The sequence below is a fragment of the Phaethon lepturus genome, unplaced genomic scaffold (genome assembly GCF_000687285.1).
Source record: "Phaethon lepturus isolate BGI_N335 unplaced genomic scaffold, ASM68728v1 scaffold15120, whole genome shotgun sequence".
NCBI classification, from domain to species: Eukaryota; Metazoa; Chordata; class Aves; order Phaethontiformes; family Phaethontidae; genus Phaethon; species Phaethon lepturus.
Window position 1 is genome coordinate 284,411 of NW_010511340.1, and position 16,602 is coordinate 301,012.

Here is a 16,602-nt window from a genome sequence, read left to right on the forward strand (position 1 = left end):
TCCTCAACATGCAATCCATATTTTGGAACTTATTTATAATCTCTGTTGCACAGAATTTTTTCATATGAAATGTAACCTAAGTGTTTTGAGGTGAGGATGAAGACAACTATTTGGTGCTGAATTATTTATTTGATGTATGGTGTTGTACAAACAGTACAGCAGATTATCTGTGACATGATGTCATACTGAAATGCTGACAGCTGTAGTTGTATTCCATGATGTTTTTGCCACGATTGCTTTCCTGTAATTCACACTATTGCAAAAGTGAAGCAATTCTGTCCTTGTTTTGCATTGGATTTTTGTAATACTGTAAATGAGAAGACAACCAAAGCCCACCAATCTGTAACAATACCCATCATTTTTGAGAAGAAACAAATTAAGGAGTAAAATTCCTTTGAGAGTACACAACAATGCCCATCAATTTGATTAAAAAAAAAAAATCAACAGAAACAGCAGATACCTGTTTAGTGTTTGTAGGAGAAAGAGTATAATTTCTTGTCTCAGTAATGCCTTCTGAATTTGTAAGCAATTTACCTGATGCCATCTGAAAGAAAAATGTTTGAAAAACACTTTATTTTCCTGATGAAGCCCTTAATGATTCAACAAAGCATCATAGTTTCTACTGCTACTTAGTTCAAATTCTGAACTATGAGGTTTCTCTCACAGCATATTACTTCTAAATCAAATACTTTCACAGCTTGTCTCTAGGGGTTATATGAATATTAGGGCTCTGGGAAATACTAAGTGCAGTCTCCTCTATTACTTCCGATATTCCCTTAAGTCTTATAATAAAGGAGAGAGCAGAATGTGTTCTCCCTTGATGAAGGATGAATGGTCACAAAGAGGACGTCTGCATTAAGAATACTGTGGCAACAGAAACAAGGGAAAATTTGTAAAAGATTATGAAAAGAACATTATTTTAGGAAAGAAAAGATACACAGAAGCAAGTAAAAAGAAGGCTGAAAAAAAATTCATAGGGAAGAATATGTGATAGACGGCAAAGGGGTAACTAAAAAAAACACCTGAGAAATGACCAAGACTACACTGCTAACACCCATTTTAAGGGAGGCTGCAAGACTGAAAAGCAATAAACTTTCCAGCAATACACTAAGCCTTTTAAGAAACAGAGTTCTAGTTAAAAATCATTTTAAAATCTAACTAACCTGTTGCCTTTGTTCCTCTACTTTGTCTTCAGTAACAGGTTCACATGCTTCTTGACCGTTTCTTTGTTCTTTCTGAACAGTAACCAACTCTTCAGAAAACTCACCTTTCTGCCACATGAAAAATAATTAAGTAAGCTTATATGTAATAGAATGTAGCAATTGTTAGCTACCCACTGACTTACTCTCTGTACAACAGAGTAGTAAAAAAGCAAGTGAAATCTTATCTAAAACCTGTTATCAGCACAGGTATAAATTGCTTATGGCAAACATATGCAACAAAACAGGATTCATTCATTCCTGGACAAGCAAAGACATTTTTCAAAGCTAAGGGGATCTTTTCTGAGGCAGAGAAAGTATAGGACCCCAAAGACTGGAGAACTCAAGTGGCTGGTCAAGAATCGGGAATATCACCCAACTTGTACCCAGCATAAGTAAGAGAAAATAAAGGATCAAGAAAGTGACACTATCAGGAAAAAAGAGAAAAAACAAGAAATCCAGAAAAAAATCAGGATTTCAGTAAAACAGTTCTAGGGAGGAAAGAAACACTTGTGAGTCTCTAGATAAAGTTCAAATTTGTCTAAAAAGTAGAAAGGTCAGAATGTGTTCTAAGCATAAAACATAACCAGGCAGAATTTGCATTTGTTCTCGTTTTCCTTCCTCCTTCAACCTCCCGTCTAGACAGTCCATAACCACTCCTAGTTAACTGTACTTTAGATCAGGTTTTTTGTACTTTTACCATGCTTTTTTGGCTAATACCTATTTCTAGCTTAAGTCTCAAGGACTGCATAACTGGTTACAAAGTACTTACATAACAGAAATCTGGACAGCCATGCTGTATTTTATTAAGACTTCATGAATCCTTTTAAATTAAACGAAAGAAATAGAGATTTAAATAGAGATTTCAAAGAACACTGCAGTGGCACAATGTAAGGAAAACCAGAAGTTTTACAGTTATGGTTTTATGTTTTCACATCTTTAGCTGTCCAGCCAAAAGTTACAGTCCTAAATAAGTTCTTAAAAGAAAGTGCTGCATTATTTATTTTCTATTCCAGCCTTAAACAAGGGAAAAATTCTGTGTGATCCGTTCCATCTATTTTTTTCTGAAGACAAAGTATTCTTTCATTTGCACTTGAAAAATCCAAGAGTTGTTGTCTTCTGACATTCAACAGCCATGTAAAGATCCAGAAAGATTGTACAATACATTTCCCCTTAATTTGTTACACTAACAATAACAGGAAATGAACCTGAATTCATAGTCACGGCATTATATACTCATGGCACCTATTTGTGTAGAAAATTTGCTGATTTATTTATTCTTCATAAGATACAGACATCGACTATTGAGATATTCTTCTCAGAATACTACATATTATAAAAAAAAAACAAATTCCATTTGAAAAATGTTGCAGAACTACTCTCTGTTGCAGAAAATACATTTTTCGTATTATTCCTCTTGACTGATTTTTTTAAAGAATTATCTAAATTAAAGTAATCAGTAAATAGTTTATGAATGGTTCTGTGTGGAAAAAACTCCAAACAACTCTATTAAAGAAAAGTAACTTTAAAATTAGCTTGAAATTCCACTTCTCTTAAAAATACCTGTATTATGTTGAGCTAGCAAAAAAGATCAAAAGTTCAAGCTCTGTTCTGACAGAACTGGGGGTTACTGTCCTGCACACAACAGCATTTATATAACACATGGATTGGGAGAAGAACTTTGAAAAACCTAATTAGCATTTATATTGAAGTTTCTTTATGGTCACAGTGCAAGGCAAACCCTTCTTTCTATTCATCTAATGACTTTTGGAACTCATTTGTATTTTTGGCATCTCTTACTGCTTTTAAGTGTATTAATGGGTAATTTGACTGTTCATTAGTTTTTACACTATAATTCCATCAGAGAGAAGTGAGACAACATTCAGCATCAACAAGAGCAGCATATTTACGCATCTTAACTCTTCCAGCTTCACAGAAGAATTAACCCATCAACTATTGCTGCATGTGGGAGCTTTTTGATGTATTACTTTGAGAGTGGAGGTGGAGTAGACAGAGTCTTTATTACAGAAATCTAGCCCCCTCACCTGTCTTCCACAATTCCTCCTCACTTGATACATTATACTTAATTAGACTTAAAGAAGCTTATCAGAATATGTAACTAAAATTGTTGTTGTTCTCTTTAATATGTATATAAGTCATGTTTTTCTAATTTAAATTATTTTGGTAAACTTGTTGTTTGGGATAATTTTTCCAATAGGGAGCCAAGCTACATTTTTTGACATTTTATAGATCTAGCAGTTACCAATATTGCAGTACCAAGGGAGGAACAAATATGAAAAAAGTACTTGTGATGTTTTCCCCTAAAGGTTACTGGAAAGCAGTAACAGTTTTGAAAAAAGTTTAGAAAAAGAAATCTAGGAGGAATGTTTAGTGAACAAACAAGTAGTACTTCATTGATTCATTATGATCATTACCTAAACTAATGGAAAAGTGAATAATTTAGAAATGCTTCATACCACCATATGAGGATCACAGATGATCCTCAGTTAAAAGTCCTGATTCAGACACTAAGCCTGATAAGTTGATTTAGATGCAATATATCCTCCACATAAAAAAAAAAAATACCTTAATCTCTTTAAGTTCTCTCAGAGATCTGCACAACTCATCAACAGAATTAATGATTTCTTTGTATTTTAATATGGCTTTTTCAACATACTTCTTTCCTTCTTCAATACCTACAAAGGTAAAACAGCATGAAAGCAGAACAGAATGCCTCAAACAGATGTGCAACAATCAATGTACTTTGTAACCCCAATATACTATAAATAATTACATTTTTCTGTGTTTTGTTTTGCAGAAGGAGTTCTGTGATTCACAGCAATGTGCTTTCCTACCTCTTAATAGCTTACTTGACAGAAGCCCTCACAGTCGCTGCAGGTCTCCTGCTAGGCTTTTCCTTGAAGGAAATTACTTCTATCTGGTTAGTGATACTGCTTTAAAAGATGCTGACCTTGTAACGTGTCTCCTAAACTATTTGCCTTATTATACATCTAGAAGGCACTTAGATCCCTGTTATAAAAAATACAAAACAAAGGTAGGATGGAGAAGCTTTTTCCCATGTAATGAATTAAAAAACATAAAGCAGCTTCTTTCTCCCAGTGTTCCTAATAAACCACTGTCAAGAATCCATTCTGTCAGCTACAGATAGGAATGTTTAAAATATTGAGAAGGTTAAAAAAAACAAAAGAGAGTGGAAAAAATAGTGATCTGTGCTCTCTAAATAGTCTTCCCAACACTAAATTAGAGGAATTTTAAAGCACAGTTAGATTCTGTTGAAATTTTTTTTAGATTTACTACTGGAATTCATAGGCTACACAGTATCCTTGCACATTTGGATGGTCACCTTATCTTTGGATAAAATAAGTCCAACACATATGTAAACACTACGAGTGGGAGAAAAAGAGCAAAACCTGAAGCTTGTTGACCTTAACTCTTTTTGGTCAACAATGTTCCAAATCAATATAGTTGCAAATGCAGTATTTACAAAACAATCTACATTTTTTGCTAATACAATGCTTACAAAGGTTGGCAATCAAATACCACTAGTTACTCACAGTGTTAATGTAAAAAATTCACTCAGCACTGAGGTATATCACCGTAATATATTTTGACATCAAAGGCTTGCCTGTTATGAGACAGCATAAGCCATGAAGTCTTAATTCTAAGCTCATAAATATTACAAGGACATTCACACTTTGATTTCAAGGTGAACTCAGGCTGTATACAGAAAACCAAGCAACTACCAGAGTATTTTCATTTTTTTTTAAATATTTGTTCTGAAATCCTTCACCTCTTCCAGTCAATACTTTAAAACAACATTTGTTTTATAAACATCACGGTATTTTCTTCTTAAATGAACAAACCTAGGAATCTGCTTCCTCCTGTCCTTATTGTATTTTTTTTCCCCACAGTACATTACCAGACTGCTCCTCACCATGTAACTGTTTAGCAAGGTCTGTAATCTGCTGAATTTTTTCTTCTTGTTGAGTTACTGTAGGCTCAATAAACTTATTGAATTGCTTGTAGAGAGTCTCTATTGCTTCTCTTGTTTTGCATTCTGCAGAATACTTGCCAACTCTAACAACTGTTGCACTCACATCTTCAAACCAAAATTGACACTGAGGGATAAAAAACACTGCATAAGGAATTATTACCAGCAGTTCAAGCTTTTGTAGAATAGACTGGACTACTCTTAAACATGCCATAATCAGTGTCATACGATATGTCTTAAATTTTCTGGTTTTAATTCAACCTGGAAAACATTTGCTCATTAACAATGCTGCTTCAAGCATTAGTAGCTGTTAAATTTTCTTTAAACAGTAGATCCATGCTCATCTTACAATCACGGTGAGGTTATTAGTTAATTGTTCTGCAAACGTATGATTTATTTCTGAGTTGTTTCCACCTTTAAACACTTTAGTCAGTGTATCAACTGACTAATTTCACAAACTTTGTTTCATGGCCACAGTTATACCTCCATAAGGACAGCAAGGTTGCTTATATTTAGGAGGGTTTTTGGTCTCAGCAATCATTAAAATTGCTAGGAATCTTTCTACTGGCAAGAATGGGCTTTAGAACATACTTTTTTTGGTTAACAATATTCAGGGGAGGATAGAATCTGGTGTTCACTCACTATCATCCATATTGCATCATTACAGCAAGCAGCTAATAACAACCATTTTTAACTGCCATTAAACTCAGTATTTAAGACTGTGCCTATTCACTGAAAATAAATGTTGAGTAAAAGGTGATACTTTACACTGAGTGAAAAAAAGCAATATTAAATTTTAGCTCTAGGAAATAATTTATTTCCCTCAAAGTAAGGGGGGAGTTTAAAAATATAAATGAACAACAAATAGTAACAAATTGCTTTGCTAATGATATATGAAATGATACATTGATTGTATCACTGGACACTGAAAACATCATTTAAACAAAACTTTAGTATTGTGATTCATCATTAAAGGAATTTATTTTCCATGCATTTAGAACACTTTGGAGATATGAGCAGTGTCATTTCTAAAAATAAATAATGATGACAGGAATGTGCTTGCCTCACAGCAGATGCACCAACACAATGTGGCAAGAGGGAAAATACTGTTACTAACCTATTGGGGTTTTTTTTCTTTTAAAAAAAGGCAATGCATGAGGTGGCCCTCAGACACATTAAAATAAAGTTACAGAAGTCTCAAAAAAAACTTAGACTGCAGTTCAGGAAAAAAAATACATACACTTAACAATTAAGTCTATTAAAAAAATTGTATGTTGCTTTTAAGGAACTGAGTATTTTATATTTGAGTTACAGAATTACAAACTACACAGACAGCCCTCCCTCACAATTAACGAAGTGAGTATTGTGATAACTTGGCTCTTGTGGTTTGACAGCTATTAAAGTGTTGCTTTCTGTGTTGCCTGAGACTATACTTAAGAGAAAATGAGCTTGTAAGCATGATCACAGGTATGCGGAATCACTATGAAAGTCGTACGGAAGTGGAGACTCCAGCTGTATGCACAGCAGAGCAAGAACATGGTCATGTTGCATGTGTTTTCCTCTCCTTTCTCCACAAAGGTACAAAGAAAAAATAGAAGAAAATACATATTTTTACCAATCTACTGCTTTTGGAAGCCACAGATTTTGCCTGAAGTAGTTATAAGCACTTTTATCTATCACAGTTCTGGATCATTATTACAGCCACAGTGGGGATCTCAGGTTCACTAGTACCTCTTCCATCATCTGTTGCAGCTGCTCCACAAGTTCCAGATTTTGCTTGTAATCCTCCACAACTCTGCTGAAGTCATTCAGCTGGTTTTGTAAGTCACTGATTGACCCCAAGAGGACTCTAACTTTAGAATTAGGTTCATTTGCTACAGAGCCAATGACTTTCTTCTCTAAATTATCCATCTTCTTTTTAAGAATCTGTTTAAAAAATGTAGTGATGTTAAATACTGCAACAAAAAATGTTTCTATTTTTAGAAATAAAAAGTAAAAAATATGTGAAAAACCACACAAACCTGTTTCTTGTCCCATGTTTTAAAAATTACAAGTACAAGATGCTTTTTCAAAAATGAAAGGAAACTGGAGGGCCTCTACAATGCTAATTAAAATCAACGTAGATCATATTTATTAAAGGTGGAATTGAGTTACACTTTTCAGCTTAAAAATAAACAAATCTCTGTAGTAATAAAACAAGGGATCTTGAACAAAATAAATTTCACTGAATCTGGAAAGGAAAAAAATACTACTAAGCCTTTGAAGTCTTTGATGAAATACAAGTCAAGTTAAACATCACAGTTATTTACGTCCTAGAGTATTAACATATTGCTTAAAAATCTGATGTAAGCAACATCAGTGACAATCTAGCATAATCCCAAAGACCAAGGGGAACAAGTATTCATAATAGTACTTTCTGATGTCTGGTATAAACACGACCTGTAAGTTTTAGGATAAAATGTTATACTTATGTACATTTATATATTTTATATTCTGGGAACACTGGTCTTGACAGTTGATCAAGACTTCATTGTGCTAGCTGTTTTACAAGTGACGCAAAAACACAGGTCCTTCATTTTTGTTTGGAAAGGAAGAGATTGGTTTAAAATAGTAAAATATTTCATGAACTGTCCACATATACTTGTAACTTGTAAGAATATATACTTGTAGGAATAGTGTTGCCAGCAGGTCAAAGGAGCTGATTATTCCCTTCTGTGTAGCACTGCTGAGGCTACGTCTGGAGTCCTGTGTCTGGGCTCCCCAGTACAAGAAATACCCGGACATACTGGAGCAAATCTGGGGCCACAAAGATGACTGAGCGACTGAACATGTGTCATACAAGGATAGAGAAAGCTGGGATTTTTTACCCTGCAGACCAGAAGCCTCAAGGTGGATCTTATCAGTGTGTATAAAAATATGATGGGACAGAGTAAAGAAAACAGAGTCGGACTCATCTCAGTGGTGTCTAGCAAAAAGACAAGAGGCAATGGACCCAAACTGAAATACAGGAAATTCTTTTTAAGCAAAAAAACCCCAAACCCCTGTTTTTTTACTCTGAAGGTGGAAAAGCTTGCCCACAGAGGTTGCAGAGCCTCCATCCCTAGAGATATTCAAAACCCAACAGGGCACGACATAGAGAAACCTTTTTTTAAGTTGAACCTGCTCTGAGGAAAGAATTTTGACTAGATGATCTCCAGAGGTCCCTTCCAACCTCAGTGGTTCTGTGATTTGAATTTGCATTTGTGGATGAAATTCCCAAGAAAGGAAGGGGGAAAAAAAAGGTTGTCAAAGCAACAATCAATGAGAACAAAAGAAATAGCAAAAATAGAATCATAGAAGCTACTGAAAATTTCAAGTAAAAATTTGTGAAGGAAGAGACTAGCAGGGCAAGTGAAACAAAAAGTGCTAGTTCTGATTGGCAACTAAAAAGGTCATTGGAAGAAGAGTTTATGGTAGAATGCAAAGAATGGATGAGCCTAGCAAAAAAAAAAAAAAAACAACCAACCTAGCAGGGTTTTAAGGTGCAAATGAGCATGATCAACTCCCGGCACTGGATGCAGAAAAAGGTTCTGAAGACTTACATGATGAAGTTAGAAAGACAAGAAAGTAGCTGGATGCAAGAGGGAATGTGCATATTTATTGTTTATTTGTTGATTTTGATGGTGTATTTGTTTTATTTGTTTTATTTGGCTTTTTTTTAAGGCAAGGGAAGACTAGGTCACATATGAAGGAACAGAGGCAAGAAGAATAAAAGATTAAATAGAAAAATAATGTACGATAAAAGGAGTGAACACAGAGAAGTCAGGAATTGAGATAAGATCATTTCATTGAAGGAAATGGAAGAATAAAAGGAACAGAACAATGAAAAATGTTCAGGGCAAGGATATAAAGCTGAGTAACAGGGAAGCTCACAATACATTTTACATCTCGTCTGATCTGCTTGGCACAGGTCACAGCAATTCAACCAGTGAAGTCTTTATTAAGACTAAAATTTCTAATATTACCTGTATTTTCTCTGCATACGTATCAACTTGTTGAATCTGTATTTTAAGTACTTTCAGGTTTCGAGCTTTTTCAGTTTTCTTCATATAGTTAAACTTCAAATTGTTGAACTTCTTTTTGAGATCCTTAAATGACTGTCTGAGCTGAAACAGAGTAAGCATATTTGTTAGTAAAAAAGAAACCAGCATACTTCAATTTATTTTTTTTAAAGAGCTGTTTAACAGACTGCAATCTGAACACTGAAAATTTAATACAAAAATTAATAATACCACACCATCTCATAAAGCATCCTTATTTGCTCAGAATTTCCTTCTAGGAGTGGAAACTCATAATGTTACTAAATCAACACTTCTGCATTCTGAATACTGAGTATTGTTTCCAGAATGGCTGTGGCAAAAAAAGATTGAGGCGTAGGATGAGATCCTTGCTCAGACAAGCGATGAAAAAATCCTGAGAGCTTTCATTGATTTTAATTAGAGGCAGACGTCCTTCACATGCTCTAGTCCATTTAGTGAAAATGGTAGCCATGTAAATATATAACCATGCATAGTTTCCAGCAAAACATAGTTTTACTGGGCTTGGGCAAGTAGATTTGTGTTTATTCATAGTACTGTTCTCCTACAACACAACATTTAGCTTGCGTCACGTTGGTTTTTTTGTTGGGTTTTTCGCCCCCCCCTCCTTTTTCAGAAGCCCTGCTTCTGAAAGGAAGTTACACAGGGGCTTAATTTTATACACTATGGTAGTCCAAACATCTTAATACAAATATTCATAGCATACAAATATCAGTCCAGCTCTTTGCAGGATCAAGATGTAGACTGTATGAGCATCTGCCTTTCAAATAACTACTTTATGAGTATGGTAGCAGAAAGATACTAAGATACCCAAAGAAAGTCTTGCCTAACTACAGCTAGATAGACTTCGTACCACGTGAGAGTATTATTACCAGTTAGCACCGACTCGGTGCAGCAAGCTCAACATTAGGGAAAATGATTCTTATAAGAATATAAATTAAGATGAACTAGTAGCTCTGATTACGAAGTATCTGTGCCTTTCCAGACTTTTCAGATGGACTTATATCAGCTGAGATAACTACTATTAAATTTAGTTCTATTAAATTTGCTGCAAAACTCTTTTGTTACTTAGATGGAATGTAGATACATTTTCTTTAATCTATGAAATATTTTTAAAAATCCAGAATGATAGGAATGACACTGATGAAGCTCTAGGAAGCTACCCTTTCATTTACACACAAATGGATCAAATGCATTCCCAATTTACCAAAATTAGTTTAACACACATCAGAAAGAAAACTCATATGTGATCAACATAATTTTAAAAACAGTTGTTTATTTACCATGGGAGCTAGTTATAATATCGGATTGTTCTATTCTTTATCTTAATTTTTTTAATGCCAATTACCTGTTTGCTTTAACACCCTCTTACAAGTGTGCCTTTAATAAACCACGTCATTCTTTGCATTAGCAATGTTAGATAAACAAGCATGTCAAACATACTCAGCTAAATTATGTTTAAAGGACTATGACTTTAAAATTTTATTTTTTCAATATTTTTTCTCTAAAAGCTATGCAATTTTCAGTTTTATTAACAACTGCAAAAAATCCTTTTAGATATTATAGTTACTTTTTACACCTTTATGCAACAGATACACGAGAACCAGACAAGTAAAAAGACCTGCTTAAAATATGCTTCTGGTACCTTACAAAAGGTACTATTTTAATTACATTGCAATTCCATGATCACATTTTAAATTATTTATAATTAATTCATAAAATTTGAAATGCAAGGATATAAAAATGACTGGAAAGTTTTTTTTTAGAATTTCACATCCTTTGGGTTGACAATCTTTTGCTTTTAGGATAACGTAGAATAAATTCTGTAAAGTGGTATTTATCTAAAGGAACTGATCTAAAAGAAATGCAGCAGTTCTAATGCTTTAGGGTCTGCTCCTCCAGACACACAAATGAAAAGAACATAACCTACTTGACTAGTGTTAACAAGTTCAAGTCTCATCTACAATTTGACATTTAGTTAATATATTTGAGGCTTCTTTTATATTAAAAAGTCCTACAGACTTCCCCCTCCCCCCCGCCCCCTGCCAAAGAATCCATGGCGTAATGAATGCTCACTTTGTAGCTACTGTTATTGGAACAGCTAGCAATCAGTCCTCCTCCTCCTCATCATCATTATTATTATTACTACTACTACTACTACATACTAATGTTAATCCATCAAGGGATATATTTTTCTTTCTCATTTCATTTAGTGGGATGTTGCCACATTATTTCAGCAGTGACCAGACAGATGGTGTTCACTCAGTATAATGGAAAGAAAGGGAATTCTATCACCGGCACTGTGATCTCCAATTAGGTTAAGCTCTTTATGCCACCAAAGTACACAGAATAATAAATTCTATCTAAAAGCCCTCTGTTAATAAAACCACTTCTGTAGAACAATATTTTGTGTTCAGAACACAAAAGCCTTATTTGTTGGTTTAATTTTGAGAAAAAGAAAAGATGAGCAAGAGTTTATTTCACTGGCTTATGCATATACTTAGCCTAGTGATCATTTATAAGGCCAGAGGCTCTCATCATAGCAGTATGTGAAATTAGATCTCCTTGTTACAGATACGATGGCTCATGTGTCAGTGGACTGCAGCTGCTGTCACTCTTCTCTTTTAGCCTCAGTGGAAAAACCAGATTCAGCTCAGACTTGTACATCATCCTCCCAGAGTGAATGTATACAACTCTTGTTATTATCAGCAATTGTACCAAGGATGATATATGGCTGCCAATTTTTAGAAATCTAAACGTATCCCAGTTTTCCACTATTTTCTGCAAAATTAAATGAGAAATACTAAAGGAACTCTACACCCTTATACACTTCAGTGACTTCAGCCCACAAGTTTAATGGAACTTTGTAACTTGTCCATTGTGTCATAGTCATTAATCAGGCAGCTGTTCCTAACTATAATTGGCCTGTCATGGGTGGAGAATGATAGTGGAGGAGAGGGGTTTAGGTGCCAATTGCTTCGATTTATCACACAACTACAAAATAAATAGAAAAAGCAAGTTATAAAGCTGCTGTAAACATGTTTTTGTTAACAATACAGTTCCAGCACTTTGTGCTTTGATTCCCGTGTGAGACACTCTAGGAGGCACTTCAGTGTTGATAGCCACTTACCCTTCCCTTTTTATTCATGCATAAAACTTTTAGTAGCACTAATAATCTAAATAGCCCATGAAAGCAGGGTGCTGAAAATAGATTTTCAGAGTGGCAAAGATTAAAGAACAGACAGAAGCAAAGCCAGACGGAAAGTGGGAAGAAAGAAAAGGTGCCGTTCAAGTCATTAATGATTACTTTAATTCTGGGACCACAATCAGAATAAATTACAAGGTGATAAACGTGCTAAGAAGTATCAGTTCTTATTGACTTGCAAACAGAGATAGCTCATTACGCTCTATGGTTAGAAACCATATTTTCAGTCATACCTTTTCATAAGCATATAAATAATGACACAATGAAGAGGAAAGAAGTGAGATGACTGGGGAGAGCTGAGAACCTACTTCAGGATGTTACTCTTCCGTTGCAAGTTTTGTGAGGACATAATTAAATGTTCTTTCTGAAGTGATCACCTAAAGAAAAGCCTTTTCGGTTGCAAAAGCTATCTTATGTAAACAACTGTGTCACTTACATTCCCATGAACAGATTCAGTGTGGTATTAAGCTACAGTTACCCGAGGTTAGTGAAGCAGGAAGCCCAAACTGGCAAATACAGATCTCAAAGGTCATATGAGCTTTCCTTATATCTTTGAAAGATGTAGAGGACATAAATCCTTTTTTTGGCCTTTGCAAATATTTGTTTCCTTGCTTCTTATGGAAGCACTAACATATCACCAACCCAGGGAGCTAGCAAAGTCCTCCAAGTATGACATTTTCAAACACCAGTGAGTCCTAATCACCAAAGACCTCACTCATGCTTTACTTACACCCTTAAATTCACCACGTTAAATGGAAATTATTTACAGCAGAATTCCAAATATTTTCAGTCAATTTTAAAGCTTGCTCTGTTCACTGGTAAATCCCAACTAAATTATCTGGTTGGCTTTTAACTATGTGACAGCTATAAACAGCTGCTGCTTGCTGCTGGCACATGAAATATTTATTTGCTTAGACATAGTAGATGGTAAAGAAATTGTTATTTCAGACAGGTCTGCTAGATACTAGCACTACTCAGACTAGTTTCTGATGTTAAAATTAACAGAATTTAAAATGCTGAAGAGAATACTCATAACTTTAACATTCTTGAAGTAGTTAGTGTCTGCTGTCTTGATCCCTAAATAGAATTAGTTATAAATACTTAATGAAAAAAAAGAGGAAAAATGGCAGTGGATTAATGCATATACAGGTACATAGCCAAGTATTTGCTTAGGAAATATCTTCTGTGCTAACTTCTAACAGAAAAGGAACCTAAATAAAAAGGTATCCACATGTCAAATTAATATATTTCAGCTAGTTTACACTTAAGATTCAGTTAGGTCTGGGGATGACAGGTTTTAACTTAACCAGCCAATATGGCTTTCCCAACTTAAAAAAAAAAATTAAAAAAATCAATAATTAATACTGTAATTGAAAATGCGCCATGCAATTATTTTGCAGAGGGTGTCCATTTAACTACAAGAAGCTAAAACGTTACATTTTGCAATTTAGTGCATGTGGTGAGTAATATGTGTCACTTTAAATCTGAGACAGACAGAAGATTGCTTTGTTCCTCTACTTCCTGTTCTCACTGGAAATCTAACAAGTAATAAAAATAGAAAAATAGTTCTTCTTAGAAAGCAGTCACGATCTCCTGCCCTCATTATATAATCCCAGAATCGAAGGACAGAAACAAGATATTCATTTAATATAACAGTGTGTCTTCGAATATAGCCAGTCTTACATACAGGCTGCTCAGTGAACACTTTCTTTTCAGCAAATTTGAGGGGTTTTCTGTAAAAACACAGAACTTTAGTTCAAACCTCAAATATTATGATTCTGCCATGCCACTGCAAAGCATAGTGGGACTTCTTGTTTAGGTACATCATGCTTTCATTTTCTTCTAGAGCATGGTTCCCTCTGCCAGAGTGCTTCTCCTATACTGCCTGTTGTTCCTGTTGCCTCCTACCATTAGCCAGGGAGTTACATCACAGGAGACTGATGAACAGAAGGCAAGAGAGTGAAACATGCTCAGCTTATAACTGACAAGTGACTAGAACTGTAACTGAGGTTCAAAAAAAACCCTTTTTTTGCACATGTTCTTTCAATTTCAAAATACCATTGTGTCAAAATGGATACTTTTTACAAACACACAAAAAATATTTTGTAAAAGAAAAGAAAATCCAAACAATAATCTTTTCAATAAAAATAGTTGCGACAGAAAAACTCAGTCACCTCTACTTTGGTGATTTTGAGAAAATACAGTCTTTTTTTTTTATTCAGGTGTGGATTTACTTAGCAAAAGATAAAATAAACAAATAATAACTTTCGGTGTCCTGTGATACCACTACCTATGCTTCACACTACTGGGAATAACAGTGTGAAATCTTTCCAGGTAAGAATCCAGTTTCTGAACTTCATGGATGCACACAAGTGCAATCTACAGATCATCAAGTGTAGAGGCCATCAGCCTCTTATTTTAATGCATCACTGAGAAAACTCATTCTATGGAATATTTATACTAAATTAGTTTTGGCTGAGACATGTATCCATTTCAACCTGCTAAGTTGTGAGTAGGTTTGTATTTGGCCTACTAAGATGCTAAATTAATAGTCATATTAACTAAGTAACTTTTCTGAAGTTCCCTAATACTAAATTCTAATATTTTGTGCCAAAGAACATTTCCCCTTTTTCTAGCAATTTTTCAAGTATCATATCTTGTGTTTCTGAAAAAAATTTAAGTACTAAAGTATTCTGAACTTTTCATTAAAAGACTGAAAGTTCTTTTTAATAGCCTTACAACTGCAATATATGTACATTTTACTTTCATTTGAAACTTTAGCTTCATAAGAAAGAAATATTAAGTCTCATGTATTACGTATGAAGGTGACAGAGCTGAAAGACAAAGAAAGCACAGCTGCTCTATTTCCAGCCCTCTTGGTACAGTGAAAGCACTTCATTGCCAGACCAGCAACTTGATAAAATCCTGAACTGCAGAGGTATGGACCATAGATTACTATTGCTGCTGCATGGATCAAAGGCTGCTGGCAAGATGAAAATCAACTTTTCTGTATATGTATGAAGCATCTAGGGGACTGGTAAACAGTAACATATATTACAGAACACAACAGCCCTTTTAACAGTCATTTAATGTGTTGGGGTATATCTCATTTACCTCATTTATCTCCTCTTGAGTGGTGCAGTGCTGGAAACGCTGTGACAGTTCTTCCTCATATTTATCAGCTTTGGAGCTCCAGTTAATGCTGTCACACTCAAATCTGGCAAGTTCTTGCTTCAGATTCTTTACAGAAACATTCAAGCAATTCTAAACAGGGAATAGACAAAGAAACTTACAAAACTTAGGAAATGTATTGATTTAACCATTCTAAAGTGAAAATCATTTTGAGGCAGAACATGCATTGTCAGTCACAATGGGCTAGAGTAAACTATTAAACCGCACTTTAACGAGAGCAAGTACATAGCAGTTTCAGTCACTAGTAGTCTGAGGAGTAGTTTTGGGCCAAAGTCACAACTCACACGTCTTCTCTGAACAAAGAGGAAGTGGCCTACTCTAGTACTTTATCACCTGGAGATTAGCTCCTTTCTGCTGTTAATCGATTTAAGGAGTTTGAAGAGCAGACTGGAAATGTGGATAATCCAGGCAGGTCATAAAGGAATGTCTTGCTTTCTCCCTAGTAAATCAATTCAGGGCAATGACAATCCTGCACTGAACAACTAACTCCATTCTAAAATGATATCCATTTTACCATGCAAATCAGTCTGGAATCCATTAATAAGATAACATTGTTATTTTATTTCCTTTTTGTTCTTTTGTTATCCTTTGGAGATAACAAAAATCCAGGAGAATAAATATGCAAAGCAACCTTTACAAAGTAGCAGGAGACTAATATGTAGATGTGGTATTCAAGAAATCACCAACAGAGCCTTGAACTGCACAAAGAATACCAAAGAACAGAAAGTCATGTTTGTTTTTCAAGCATTGATATTTTAGGATTGATTTCCTCACTATTTCAAAACCATTTTGATGTTTTCCAGTGTAAGATCTCTTCATAGACCATTAGAAAACTAAAACAAGGTTTCAAAGAAACGAATTTTTCTTTTCTCTTAGCAAAAGTAACTCATAATCACAGAATCACTAAGGTTGGAAAGG

General features: G+C 34.7%; 1 protein-coding gene across 1 annotated transcript in view; it reads right to left on the reverse strand.

The window, feature by feature from the left end:
• Positions 1–15,756, reverse strand: part of CCDC141 (coiled-coil domain containing 141) — a gene marked incomplete at its 5' end in the record, with an annotated part of 20,763 nt that extends 5,007 nt beyond the window's left edge. Inside the window, 6 exons of the mRNA XM_010283675.1 lie at positions 1,164–1,271; positions 3,786–3,895; positions 5,155–5,338; positions 6,943–7,137; positions 9,216–9,356; positions 15,607–15,756. Coding sequence (XP_010281977.1) covers positions 1,164–1,271; positions 3,786–3,895; positions 5,155–5,338; positions 6,943–7,137; positions 9,216–9,356; positions 15,607–15,756 — 888 coding nt within the window. The remainder of the gene's footprint in view (positions 1–1,163; positions 1,272–3,785; positions 3,896–5,154; positions 5,339–6,942; positions 7,138–9,215; positions 9,357–15,606) is intronic.
• Between the last annotated feature and the right edge of the window lie 846 nt (positions 15,757–16,602).